Source organism: Lynx canadensis, chromosome D3, assembly GCF_007474595.2.
Source record: "Lynx canadensis isolate LIC74 chromosome D3, mLynCan4.pri.v2, whole genome shotgun sequence".
NCBI lineage: Eukaryota > Metazoa > Chordata > Mammalia > Carnivora > Felidae > Lynx > Lynx canadensis.
The window spans coordinates 75830746-75843455 of NC_044314.2; the positions used below are offsets into that span (position 1 = coordinate 75830746).

At 51.7% G+C, this 12710-nt stretch overlaps 1 protein-coding gene across 2 annotated transcripts in view; it reads right to left on the bottom strand.

The window, feature by feature from the left end:
* The window catches only part of ACACB (acetyl-CoA carboxylase beta), a 100274-nt gene that overhangs the window by 47691 nt on the left and 39873 nt on the right, over nt 1–12710 (bottom strand). For both annotated transcript variants that reach the window (XM_030336138.1, XM_030336139.1), the window contains exons 14-20: nt 12514–12617; nt 10943–11024; nt 8440–8585; nt 7123–7273; nt 4957–5091; nt 3508–3654; nt 1997–2185 (exon numbers count right to left, since the gene is read on the bottom strand). In XM_030336138.1, the coding sequence (XP_030191998.1) occupies nt 1997–2185; nt 3508–3654; nt 4957–5091; nt 7123–7273; nt 8440–8585; nt 10943–11024; nt 12514–12617 (954 nt within the window). The remainder of the gene's footprint in view (nt 1–1996; nt 2186–3507; nt 3655–4956; nt 5092–7122; nt 7274–8439; nt 8586–10942; nt 11025–12513; nt 12618–12710) is intronic.

Genomic DNA, 12710 nt, shown 5'->3' on the forward strand with positions numbered 1-12710 from the left:
CCCATTCAAGGCTCATTCAAAAATCGAAAATTTCTTGGGTCACCTGCGTGGCTCAGTCAGTTGAGCGTCCGACTTCAGCTCAGGTCATGATCTCACGGTTCGTGGGTTCGAGCCCCACGTCGGGCTCTGTGCTGACAGCTCGGAGCCTGGAGCCTGCTTCGGATTCTGTGTCTCCCTCTCTCTCTCTGTCCCTCCCCTGCTCACCCTCCCTCCCTCCCTCCCTCTCTCCCTCTCTGTCTCAAAAGTGAATAAACATTAAAAAACATTTTTAAAAATCAAAAATTTCAGCTCCAAAGCTCTCTGGCCACCAGCTGTTTGTCCCTCTCAACACATGGCTGGAGGAATTCAAGAGCTTAGAAATGACAACAATCCCGTAAGGACACGTGTATTATTCTTCTCCACAAATATGAGTGGTCTGGGAAAAGGGAAGGGAATTTTCAACCCCAGGGAAAATGAAGGTGCAGGGGGGGGGTCTTGTTTTTATAACTAGATTTATTGGTATTAGCATACTGCTTTTGGCAACAGAATTGTTTTTAATGAAAAAATCTACACTAACAACAAATTCCTAAAAGGTCCAAATGCATACTTTTCTCAACTGGGGTTCTTTAGAGTTGTGTTTTGGTTATTTTTCAGTCAAGATATCATTCACATACCATGGTATGTCTCCCATTCATTTTCTTTTTTTTAACATTTATTTATTTTTGAGAGACAGAGCACGAGCAGGGGAGGGGCAGAGAGAGAGGGAGACACAGAATCCAAAGCAGGCTCCAGGCTCTGAGCTGTCGGCACAGAGCTCGGCGTGGGGCTCAAACTCACGAACCACAAGATCATGACCTGAGCCGAAGCCGGACGCTTAACCGAATGAGCCACCGGGTGCCTCTCTCCCCCGCCTTGAAAGTATGCACCTAATTCAGCATTTCTCAGTCCATTCAAAGTTGTGCAACCATTTGCCACTATCTAATTTGAGAGCATTTTCATCATCCCAGCAAGCAACCCGATAAGCATTTAAAAATGTCTGGATTCGGGGCGCCTGGGTGGCGCAGTCGGTTAAGCATCCGACTTCAGCCAGGTCACGATCTCGCGGTCCGTGAGTTCGAGCCCCGCGTCGGGCTCTGGGCTGACGGCTCAGAGCCTGGAGCCTGTTTCCGATTCTGTGTCTCCCTCTCTCTCTGCCCCTCCCCCGTTCATGCTCTGTCTCTCTCTGTCCCAAAAATAAATAAACGTTGAAAAAAAAAAATTTTAAAAAAATAAAAATAAAAATGTCTGGATCCCCCTCCCCCAGCCCCTGGCAACCCCTAACCCACTTTCTGTCTCCAGGGATTTGCCTTTTCTATGGAATCGTGCAACAGGTGATCTTTGGTGTCTTTCACTCAGCCTCTTCCAGTATAAAATCCATATTAGATCCCTTTTGGTGGGACCTATTCCAACCTCTGGAGTGGCTGACCCCTAGCTCCCCAAATCACGAACATGTGGGTGGGGGAACAGTGACGGTATGAATCCCTTCTAACGAGACACGGGCAGGTTCTTCCAAAAGCAAATTGCCTTTAAAATGCTTGATAAAAGCAAAAAAAAAAAAAAAAAAAAAAAAAAAAACCAGGCCAACATAGTATTATTAGAGATATCTTATACGACCCTGGAAGGCTTTCCCATTACGTAAAAATATATACACATCTAGCCCCAAGATGATCGCCTTACAGACACCAGAGGAAAGTCAAAGCTACCGTCTTGCAAGAAAAACCCACAAATGCCTCTCTTTCAGCCAGGTCGGGTGTGGAAAATGCTCCCCGCATTTGTAGCAACCGCTCACTCCTATTCTGAATCTGAGTTCTATAGAGTGAGGCCCCCTGTGTTCATCTAAGCAGTTGTTGCTTTGGAGAAAATGGTGGGGTTAGCCCCCAACACCGTGCGTACTCGATCAGAGGCCACGGTGACCGGGAGTTGAGTTCCCGAGTGGCACCCGGGGGTCCCCTGGTGGGGCCGGGTGGGGGGCACGTACCTGCTGGCTGGGGAACTGGCACAGCACCGAGGTGATGTTGCTGGCATACTGAGCCATCACCCTGCGGACCGACTTCTCCACGGGGGCGGGGATGCGGCCCGACACGCTGGTCATGATCTCCTGCAGCTCCAGCAGCGGCAGGGACGGGTGCCGCAGGGTCGTCATGAGTTTCTGCACCCACTCCTTCAGCTGAAGTGGGGACCACGGCGTCAGCCTGAGGCCCTGCGGGTCCTTGGGCAACACCACCCTCCACGAGGCACCCGACATGCACCACCCAGGTCCTGTACTCGAGGAGCCCAAGAGCTAGACGTAGCAGCCTCTAGAACAGTCCCGAGCGGAATGGCCCCCTGACCACAAGGGGAATACTCAGTTTCCCTGCACTCCCCTCTCCATGCATCCGCCAGCCTGGCGTGAGGATATTGCACAAGGCCACACGAAGAGCTCACATCCGAGGACGCTTGCTCAGCGCCAGGCACCGCGCTAAAACTTTTATTTGTACCTTCCCACCCGATCCTCAGAAATAACCCTACAAAGTAGGGATAATCATTATTCCCATTTTATAGTTGAGAAACCTGAAACAGAGAGGCTGACTGAGTTATCCAAAGTCACCCAGCCAGTGAGAAGCAAACTGGGGCCATCAAGCTCCCGAGATGCTTAACAGCGACACGAGGCTGCTTCCAGGGGTCCCAGCAGCCGAAATGTTGACAGTCTCTGAGTGAGAAGGATAAGAGTGCTGCCACCACAGGGGTTGGGCGGTTTAAAACTGAAAGAACGCACCCGCTGGCAAGTGCAAAGGCTAAAGAAGTGTGGCCGTCAGGGCGATCACGATTAGACAACACAGCACGGGAGTTAAGAGCACAGACCCTGAAGACAGATGGTCCGTGTTCAAATCCAACCCGATCTTTTTCACGGATGAAACGGGACAAGTTTCTTAGCCTCTCTGCGTCCCAGTTTCCTTACGTGTAAGGTGGAAATAATATCATACTGGCCATAAATACCACCGCACAGTCACCACCACTAAGAGATAGAAGGTGACGCACGATGTTATTACTAGTGATGATGAATTTAGCATCGTGGGTCTCGCGCAGAAGCCTGCAAGCGTGAAAACTCATTTCTCTACAGAGTAAGTAGGCCAACGGGCCCCTGGAACGATGAACAACGAGCAGAGCGTGTCTCTGACCAAAGCGCCTTCCTTGCTCTCTAAGAGGGGACCCACGTGGACTCCTTTCCTCACGCACACCTTGAACACTCTCCGGGATGCAACGAACTGAACCACAAAAAAGCAATACAGCTTTCGCAACAGTATGGACTCAAAGAGAAACGTACACCCGTGTTTACAATCGAAGTGAGGAAGTTCCTGAGAAGAGGTCCTTTGTAAAAACAGAGGACTAGCCGTTTTTCCATTCCTTACTTCAGTAAAGACCTCGGATCTGATGGTTTAAGCCCTCGTGGCTCTTCACAGACCTGCACACGCGTGCAGACTACATACCTATCCTTCGCACATGACCTACCTTTGTGCTGAAAATAGGCTCTGGCAGACAGTAGCCATTCATGACATTGGTCAGGTTTTCCAGGACGTTGTGGAAAACCTGGTGTAGTTTCTCTCCGATGATGGGCAGAGTTTGCTGGGAAGGGAGCTCTCCTGTGAATGGCTCGGCCTGATGAGACACAGCAAGAACCAGAGGTCAAGGACACCTGCCTCCTGAGGGAGACAAGATAAAAACGAGGGGCGAGGCAGATCTACCAATACGCAATATAATTAGGATGAAGCCTGAGGGAAAAAGAACGAAAAAACCCAGAAGACATCGTACTGGAAAGTCACAATTGCTACATTCACACCCGGATGCTGGCTTCCCAAATCTCCCCCATCGCAAATGCTGTGATCCCTTGTCAGGTGCCCCCGGTGATTCTGGAGGAGATTAGGTTCTTTTGTTTCACTTTGCTTTCTAATCACGACTATCTATTTTCCCTATTTATTTTCCGTCTTTATCCAATCCCAGACATAAACACCTAGTCGGATGAAAACTGAACGAAACTCTCATGCCAATGTGCCAGCTTTTCGTAAATCACAAACATTTAGCCTTGGAGAACCAAAAAACAAAAAGCTCCCCCCAAGGGTTCACCCTGACCTCACACGCCCATTCATTTAGTCATTCGTTCTACAAATGTCCACTGAATGCCTACTTCGTGCAGCCCTGGGGCCCAGGAGGTTTGGGACGCGCTGTTCTGCTGGCCTGGAACCCTCAGCTTCCTGCCCCTTCCACTGCCCCACCCCTGTGGGCTCCTCTTGTCCTTTGAGATTAACCAGAGGGTTTCTTCTGCATAGTCTGGGGCTGGTTCTCCAGCTGGGCCCCCACAGCGGGGGCCAAGGGCAGTCCCTCTTCCTGCACTTATGGAGCTGAGCGACACTAATATAAGACGGTAAGAGGAAAACTGGGTGCAAGGTATATAGAAACTCTCTGTACTATCTTGCCAAAATTTTCTGTGAATATAAAACTAAAAAAATCTATTAAACATTTTTAAAAGGTGGTCCAGAAAGGCCTCCCTGCGGGGGGCGGGGGGAGGGTTCAGGGATGACGCTTGAATAAATGTCTACAAGGGGTAAGAGGGTAAGCACTCAACACATCTGGGGGAAGGTTCTTCTGGGCAAAGGGGGCAGGTTCTAAGCGGAAGATCCTGGCGTGTTCGATTAAATGAGGGAGAGAAGAAAAGTGGGTGAAGCCGGAGAAGACAGTGGGGCCACGACCCAGTTGGGGTCTTGTAGGAAGAGCCTGAGTTTGACCCCGAGCCAGATGCGGAGCTGATGGGAGGGGTAGGAGCAGAGGCAGGCAGGCTTCTGTGCCCGTCATGCCGCTGCCGGGGGCCCACAGGGGCGGGACAAGAGTCAGGAGTCTTAAAGCCAGCTCGGCTCCCTCACCGGGCAGCGCCGGCCAGGGCGGCTGTGCCAGGGTGCAACATACCGGGCGCACTTTGGAAGGGTCGTCGAGCTCCAGCTTGGCCACCACACAGCCTGCTTCCAGCACGGCCCCCGCGCGCTTGATGTACTTCACCCGGCCGCTTTCCTGCACGTTCAGGGTCATGATCATCTTCATCACCTGTTTTGCAGAAGGAAGAGACGAGATGAGCCCACCAGGACTGGCTGTGTGTGCGTGTGTGACAGCTAGAGTCCCCCAGAACCGGTTTTCTGGAGCAGGTCCTTGGTCATTTAAACAGAACGACTCCCTGAGCAGAGTTCATGTGTAAAGGATGGAGGGAACTGGTATTTGCCAGAAGCCTGCTGTGTGCTAGGCTCGGTGCTGTTCATGAATTATCTCCGTCTGCAAAGGCAGCTGGGAAGGCAGGTGTTTATTGTACCCATTTTACAGGCATGGAAACTGCTTTTTTTTAATTTCTTTTTTCTTTTTTTTTCTTTTAAGTTCATTTACTTACTTTTGAGAGAGAGAGAGAGACAGAGAGAGAGAGAGAGAGAGAGAGAGAGAGAGAGAGAATCCCAAGCAGGCTCCACACTGCCAGCGCAAAACCCGATGCGGGGCTCAAACCCACCAACTATGAGATCATGACCTGAGCCAAAATCAAGAGTTGGACGCTTAATCGACTGAGCCACCCGGGTGCCCCAGAAACTGATCTTTATTTGTGATGTAAAGCCTCTCTCTTAGAAATACAGTTAAATCATTTTTATGTGGGAGGGGGGGGATTAACAGACATATTCCGAAAACATGGTGTATTTTGTGACCGGCTCCTTTCTTTTTTTTTTTTTTAATTTTTTTTTTTAACGTTTTATTTATTTTTGAGACAGAGAGAGACAGAGCATGAACGGGGGAGGGGCAGAGAGAGAGGGAGACACAGAATCCGAAACAGGCTCCAGGCTCTGAGCTGTCAGCACAGAGCCCGACACGGGGCTCGAACTCACGGACCGCGAGATCGTGACCCGAGCTGAAGTATGACGCTTAACCGACTGAGCCACCCAGGCGCCCCTAGTGACCGGCTGCTTTCTTAAAGGCAGTGAGAAAACCCTCTGGGGAACACTCGGTGGCAAGAACGGGCTCCCAGCACAATCACCAGCCCCTTTGACTGGCCTGACGGTCTGCCAACACAGACACGACGAGTTTTGCCACCGTGGCGTGGGCTGCAGGCAGCCGGCACTGTGACCCTTTAGGTCAGCAGCTCACAGCCTGGGCGCCCAAGACAGACCTGGGCCGGAGCCCAGCACCCCACCCATCGCTCCGTGACCTCTACCAGGTGCCTTGCCCTCTCTGAGCCTCACTCTCCTCAACCATATAATGGAAGACAGCCACGCCTCACAGGCCTCTTGAGTAACCAGGATTACTCGAGAAGAGGAGCCTGGCACATGGCGGGAGGTCAGCAAGGACCACCTCCTACAGCCGCCGCATTTTCACTGCCATCATCGTATTATTTACCGTGGCAGCGTGGCATGGAGGCCAGGTGTGAACCCTAGCTAGCTCTGTGTGACCCTGAGTGAGTTCCTCAGCCTGCCTGGGCCCGTTTCTTCATGTGTCAAGTGGGAATCCTCTCTGTGCCCATCTCCTATGACTGTTGCCGGAAAGATTACAGAAGGTAATTAAAGACACGTAAAATGCCTACAGTAGCACCTGCCACAGGCAAGCACTTTATAAGTGTTGGCTTACGGCTTGTTAAGTCATCACCGTCATTATTATTAATCAGTTCTTGGGGCACCTGGGTGGCATAGTCAGTTAGACGTCTGACTCTTGACTTCAGCTCAGGTCATGAGCTCACAGTTCGTGAGTTTGAGCCCCGCATCGGGCTCTGCGCTGGCAGCGTGGAACCTGCTTGGGATTCTCTCTCTCCCTTTCTTCTCTGTCCCTCTCTCACTTGTTCTCCTGTCCTTCTCTCAAAATAAGTAAAAATAAGCTTAAAAAAAAAATCAGTTCTCACGCGTTCCTGCAGAGTGTACATTTTGGAGGTTTTCCCTTTGAACACTGCGGAGAATTTGGGCCGAACCCCACATACTGGCTCTCTGAGGAGTCAGCAGGTGGCAGCCCAGGGGAGAGGTGTAGACCGGATGATGGCGGTTGGTCCTCCCTTGGGGAGTGGGGGGAGGGGAGACCCGGCTGCAGCCTCACCCCAGGGGCGGGCTCTGTGCTCACCTCCATCTCCGCGTAGCTGCTCCCAGCCTCGACGTGGCCCCCGTCCTCCACCGTGTACTGTATTAGCTTCCCGGCCGAAGGGGACCTCAGGACCGTGGGATCGTTCTCCTTCTCAAACACACAGGTCTTGTTGCCAATGGTAACACGGTAACTGGGAGGGAGAACGGGCGGGCAGGCGGGTAGATGGGGAGGACCATCCACCCCGCATGCCCAAGTCAGGCTTTGGACGGTATCTCCCCCTCCCTAGAGGCAGCCATGAGCATGACCCTGCACGTGGTCTGTTGGATTCCAACTTTCCCAAATGCTAGCCTTTGACGGTTACGGCAGAGACAACTGGGAATGAAGCGGGTGAGCAAAAGGCGTGACCCTTTTCTGGCTGAAAACAAGTCCCTTTTACTGATAGAATTCTAACAGACACGGAGAACGCAATCAATATTATTCGATACATAGTTACCAATGGTAAGTCTTCGCCTTATAACCGAACTGGGGAGAGTATGCCCCCGGGGGGAGCCTATAATAACCTTGAACATTCCTGGCAGACAGAACATGGCTGAAAAAGAGGTAATAAAATAGTGCTCTGGCTGGGGCGAATCCAGTCTGCCTTCTTCCAAAACTTCGAAGGTTGGGAAGGGAAACAACTCTCTAAGCGGAGCTTTCGCAGGCACTGGGCCTGACTCCCCTCGGCTGGAGCGGGAGAGGGGGTCTGTACTGCCTGCTCGTCAGGGCTGGTCCACATTTCATTGTATGAGCTCAGTGTGGTCAGCTGCATCGGAATAGGAGGGTCTTTGGGTCTATCTCGTGATGCCCCCCTGCTACGTGCTTCCTGGGTCTCCTTCCTGTATTTCACCCACTCAGGTGCACAGAGACCTTTCCTGCCACTTCTGCTTGTTTAATGGGTCACATCCGCCAACAGGCTCCATGGGTCGTGACCACGGTCTCATCCCAGCACCTAGCTCCGTGCCTGGTACGAGGAGCCGTTGCCCTAACTGGACGGCTGCTTCTCCTCCAAGCCTGTGCTCAGCCCGGTGTGGGCACCGCAGCTCAGACAAGGGGCAGCTGACACACCGTCGCACGCCTCGCAGGCCACAGAACTGGGAGTCGCATCCCATCCGGCTCTGAACCCCGCTATGTCACTAGAAACGGGCGTCCTGGGAGCCTCCCCCCAAATGTCTGCCAGTTGGTGGATTTCCAGCCAAGAGATTAACCTCTCCACGGGCCCCAGAATTTACTGGAAACGGTACTTTATCGAAGACTCCTGGGCTGCACACAGCTGGCTTTGTATTTTCAACCCGCGGCTCTGTGTACCCTGCCATGTACCTGTCAACCTCTTCTTTCATGTAGGTGGTATAGCTGTTGCCATTGTAGGACAGCAGTAACCCGCCGTCATTCAGCCGGTGGGCGTCGATCTCGATGTGACAGCCGTTCATGATGAGGACGAACATGGTCAGAGATTGCCGGGCCACCTGTAGGGACAGGCTCAGTGTCCCTGCCCGAATTCAGGAGGCCCGCTTGTCCCTGGGTGCCAGGGTGCCACGAGCAAGGGCTAGCGTCCACGGTGGGAGTGCCACGGTGGACGTTTGCAATCTCTCCAGTCTCGGCCCTCATTCGCCCCCAGGGAGCTGCTGCTGGAGCTGCAGAGGGCCTGCGTCAGTGTGCCACACTTGTCCCCTGGGTGGCCTGATGGCCACTGGCTACAGGCGGAGTTCCAGCCTGGCCACATCCCCACCAATCGCTTGCCCTTCCGATTCCTGTCTTCAAGCATCAGCCCCATCAAGCAGGGCCACCCTGAGTAGCAAAGAGATGCAGTGGGGGTCTCGCCGGGAGCGAGGCAGTCCTGGAGACTCCAGCAGTGACCAGGACTCTGTCCTCCTCAGACCCGGCTCTGCCCGGGGGCACACCGGACATTTGGGACACTCGAGAAAGGCACAGGTGGCCAGGCCCTGACCTCAGCTCTGTACTTCAACCGGACATACTAGCCCTCGGTTCGACGTGAGTGCTCTCTCTCAGAACACGAAACACCCTAAAGAGCCCTTGACCCGTAAAATATTCATGTGGACACAAAAGGTATTAAGAAGTATAGGAACGTCTATTGCAACACTATTCGTGGCAACAGGAAGACTGAGAACTAGCCATCTAACGACCTTGCAATGGAATACTCTAGACCAGCACTGTCCAACATGGCCGCCCCTGGCTAGGCTGGCTATTTACATGTAAATTAATTTCACTTAAAAAAAAAAAAGGAAAATTTAGTTCCTCGGCACTCAGTAGATACAGGTGGCCCCATACTGGACAGCACAGATACAGAACATTTGCCTTCCTACGGAAAGTTCTACTGGACAGCATTAGAGACAACAACCTGATATAAGAAGCCTTGTTACTAACAGGGGAAAACATTATGCCATAATAATATCAAAGCAGTAAAACAGTATTTGCACCATGATCTCAATGTGCAAAATCGATGCCTAAGGGGAAAAAATTTTTGAAGAGATTTGCTAAGACGTTAATAGGGATCGCCTCCCGGAGTCAGCACCTGAAGGGCTTGCTCTTTTGATGTTTTGTGCTTGTTTGAAATTTTTGACTTTTATGCAATAAGCATGTGCCATATTTAAAAATCACACTGGGGGAACCAGGGCCCCCAGAATAGCCAAGCAGCATGGAGGGGTAAAAAGTGGTTTTATAAGCACGCCCGCACGGATAACACGCTCGTTTGGCTGAACTAAACCTGAAAAACCCCAAAGTTGGAAGCGTAAAGTGCTGAGTGATCTTAAAGATAAAATAACAGAAAATAAATATTCTGCCTCAAAAGCTGACTCAAGTCCGGTTATCCTTTCCCTCCCTAAAGGCCGCCTTAGCTTCTTGGGGACACTTTGGCCCTACAGGTCACCCCGACTCAGAACGAGGGCCTGACCTTGTGACTGCACATCTCAGAGACTCCCTGATAGTCTCTGTGAATTGACCTCGGGTGTCCCAGCAAGGGTAACCGGATACTTCTGAAGGGACAGCCACCCCGAGTAACCTTCAGGAAAGGCCTGAAGGTGGGCCAGGGAGAGATTAGAAAGCCACACATTGACCTTCGGTGCAGAGCTGGCCTCACCAGCCCTGTGGAAAGAGACCCACACGCTATGCCAGCTCAGCACAGGTCCTGCTCATGCTCTGTACTGGACTGGATATCGTCCCCCCAAATTCATGTCCTTCCTGGCACCTCAGAATGTGAACCTTATTTGGAAATAGTGTCTTTGCAGGTGTAATTAGTTGAAAGAGGTCCTACCAGAGGAGGGTGGGCCCTAAATGCGATCTGACTAGTGATTTTCTGAGAAGAGACCCAGTGCAGAAAGAAGACACTGTGAACACATACCCACATGCAAGGCGGTCATATGAAGCCAGGGGCATAGACCAGGGTGACAGTCTGTAGACCGGGGAATACCAAGGACCACCCACAACCATCAGAAGCTAGGAAAGCATGAAGCAGATTCTTTCCTGGAGACTTCAGAGAAACAGGGCCCAGTGGACACCTGGATTTTAGACTCTGGCCTCCGGAGTGCAAGACATAACCTTTTTGTTGTCTGAAACCACCAGCTTACAGTACTTTGTTACTGCGGCCCCAGGACGCTAACACATGCTCCGTTGTACCTTGTGCCTATCGCTCAAGTCTGTGCATTCTGAAACCCAAAGGGCTCAGGTTTCAAGATCACAGGACTGCCTGGGGCATCCCGGGACCCAAGCATGAGCAAGTCCACTCTGGGCATGGCTCACTGCAGAAATAAAAACTCCCACCAGCCTCCAGAGTGTTGGAGACATCCGAGAAACCTGGGGCCTTCACCTTGAGAATGTACTTAACACCATCATAAATTAATTCCACATCCACGATGTTCAGCAGAGAAGCGGCAGGAAGGACCTGGCCCCTGAAAGAGAAGACAGACTCACGGTCGGCTGGGGGAATGAACGAGAACTCTGCAGCCGTCCTCTGGATTCGAACCAATCACTCAGCTCTTTGCCTTGCCTAAGCATCAACCCACCTGACTGTACTAAAAAAGCTAAAACTGATGAAAAGGCAAGGAAACTGACATTCCTCAGAACTTAAGGAAACAGCACTTACTCAAGGATGAGAAATTTCCAGAGGGCTTCCCAGGAAGCAAAATTCATAATGCTTGTTCTTGGAAAAACTCCCCATGTGGGAATCCTGCCACCTGCTTATGAAAGAAACTGGGTGCATGCACTGAGATTCTATTACTGTTCAAAAGCATGATAACCAAGCGCTAAAATCTATTCTTTTTTTTTTTTTTTTAATTTTTTTTTTCAACGTTTATTTATTTTTGGGACAGAGAGAGACAGAGCATGAACGGGGGAGGGGCAGAGAGAGAGGGAGACACAGAATCGGAAACAGGCTCCAGGCTCCGAGCCATCAGCCCAGAGCCTGACGCGGGGCTCGAACTCACAGACCGCGAGATCGTGACCTGGCTGAAGTCGGACGCTTAACCGACTGCGCCACCCAGGCGCCCCTCTATTCTCTTTTTAATTTTTTTTTTTTTGTAGTTTCATTCGCCTATCACAATGTTTCTCCACGAGGGGTGACTTCCGCCTCTACTCTAGGACATTTGGCAATGTCTAGAGATGTCTTCGATTGTCATGACTTCTGGCGGAGTGAGGGGGTGGGAGGACACTGGGGATAGAGGGCCAGGGATGCTGCTAACTTCCCACAGTGCACAGGACAGCCCTTGCAATAAAAAATGAATCCGCAGTAAAAAATGAATCAGCTCAGGGGCGCCTGGGCGGCTCAGTCAGTCGAGCATCCGACTTCAGCTCAGGTCATGATCTCACGGTTCATGAGTTTGAGCCCCGGATCGGGCTCTGTGCCAGCAGCTTGGAGCCTGGAGCCTGCTTCAGATTCTGCGTCTCCCTCACTCTCTGCCCCTCCGTGGCACACACTCTGTCTCTCTCTCTCTCTCTCTCAAAAAATAAACAAACATTAAAAAAAAAAAAAAAAGAACTCAAAACATCAAGGGTGCTGAAGCTGCGAAATCCTGGCCCATTCTAACAGTGAGCGACCTGGCCCCTTCCATTTCACTAGTCACCGTCTGATTCGGGCGAGGGACCGGAAAGAACATTTGTAGAGGTGACCTATACCCTGCTTTGCTTCTCAAATCCACCTTCTTTCTGAACTCAAGTATTATGACGTCGCTTGCACAAGTCAGCATGAATAAGCACCCCTCTGTCTGCTGCCTTGAGGATCCCATCCCCGGCGACTCTCCTCCAGGGCAGACTCGGTTCAGGCGAGGAATTTCAGAGGCAAGCAAGGAGGAGGGATTCCCTAACTGCCTGGGGGCTGGTCATCGCCTTCCTCACCACTGACGCGCATCCCACAGGGGGAAAAGAATTACCATCGTGCCCTACCTTTCCAGCGAGTGTAAGAAATCCGTCATGCAGGTTCTGAACATCACATCGGCCACGTTCAAGGCTCCACACACCACCCCAAGCATGATATCTGGCTTCTCAGCCTAGGAAAGACTCCACGCTTCAGTGTCGGTGGTGACCGAGCCCACGAGGAGCCGGGGGCTCCACGACCCCGAGGGGAGAAGCATGCAGCCCCC